General features: G+C 30.9%; 1 protein-coding gene across 1 annotated transcript in view; it reads left to right on the top strand.

Annotated features, from left to right (window-relative positions):
- Window positions 1-1,309, top strand: part of HELRODRAFT_176194 (hypothetical protein) — a gene marked incomplete at both ends in the record, with an annotated part of 1,753 nt that extends 444 nt beyond the window's left edge. The window contains 2 exons of the mRNA XM_009023682.1: window positions 1-538; window positions 1,257-1,309. The exon at window positions 1-538 is cut by the window's left edge and continues 444 nt beyond it. Coding sequence (XP_009021930.1) covers window positions 1-538; window positions 1,257-1,309 — 591 coding nt within the window. The remainder of the gene's footprint in view (window positions 539-1,256) is intronic.
- Between the last annotated feature and the right edge of the window lie 232 nt (window positions 1,310-1,541).

The raw sequence follows: 1,541 nt of genomic DNA, 5'->3' as shown, positions 1-1,541 counted from the left end.
AACGTTAACAACAACAGCAACAGCAGCAACAATTTCAATGAATTCAACAATTATGTAAGCAATCATAATAACATCAACAACAAAACTGCAGATATATATAACAACAATAACATTAACTGTATCAACAATACTCTCAATCATTCGAACTCAACTAGTCCCGCCATAAACTTCAACAATGCCAGCAACAACATTAACATTATTACTAAAAACAATATCAACGATTACAACAACAACAACACTAACATCAACAACAACAGTAACAACAGCAACAGCAATAGTTCAATGTTAATGTCACCACCTAACATCATTTCACCGCGAAACAACAACAACAAACATCTCATGACCGAACTATCATCTGCACCAACAACGCCAATGGTGATGACGTCGACGATGATGATGTCACCTGAGTTCAAGGACGAACGGGGTCACGAAAGGTCAAACTTATATGATGACCCTTCCAAAGCGTCCTTCGTGCAGAGGTCACCGAGAATAAAAAAAGAAATAACGAACCATCGGTATAACAATTGCAGCGACCCTGGTAAATTTTTTTATATTTTCTATACTTTATTATTATTATTATAATTATTATTATAATTATAATAATAATAATAATTATTATTATTATAATTATTATTATTTTGGGAAGATTCCATGTCCAAATTTCTTTTCTCCTTTTGAGTTATTAGATGGTCGATACATTCGTTGAACTTTTTTTTTTGATCGGGGGTGAGAGCTTATCATCATCATCCAAATTTATTTTTATCTATTATTTTAATTATTTCAATTATATTAATTATTTTATTTTGCTTTATATAAATATATATATACATATATTGTTTTATTTATTCAATTGCAATATATGCACGCACACACGCACACATGTGGTACGCATGTGTGCGTGTGTACGTGCATTCATTGTGTACACTACCTTTCATTAACTCACATGCGTCAATCGAAAAATTTTTTTTTTAATTGTTTGAAAAAATCCACATTTAATTGTTAGCATTTTCACACGTTACTTACGCACACAAACACACACAAAAATACACAATCACATACACACACACACACGTATACACATATACAAACACATACATTTTTTTCTAATAACATTTTTAGGGAAGAATAACGTCAGTGAATGTTTTTTAAATTGTGAGGAAACTCTTTTGCAATGAAGAGAATGAATGACACCGCGAAAATATACACATACACACACATACACACACATCACACACACACACACACAAACACATCAGCTATCATTTTTCTGGCGTTAATTGACGATAATTTAAAATGGTTTTTTTTTTAGACAAAAAAATTTCTTGAATTGGAGAAACATGTTTGGCAAATTAAATGCAATCTGTATACAAATTTTATTTTATGTGTACACAACTTATTTAGTATACAATCTGTACACACTGTACACCAAAATACCCAATATACCAACTAGGATACAAAGTATGATACACAAATGATACCCAAATGATACACCATCTCTCATCTCTTCTCATCTGGATGGTTTTTAAATCTAATTAAAATTA

This window comes from Helobdella robusta, assembly GCF_000326865.2.
Source record: "Helobdella robusta unplaced genomic scaffold HELROscaffold_37, whole genome shotgun sequence".
In the NCBI taxonomy this organism is placed as follows: Eukaryota; Metazoa; Annelida; class Clitellata; order Rhynchobdellida; family Glossiphoniidae; genus Helobdella; species Helobdella robusta.
The sequence above is the reverse complement of the archived record's forward strand: the minus strand, read 5'-3'. Positions and strand labels throughout refer to the sequence as shown.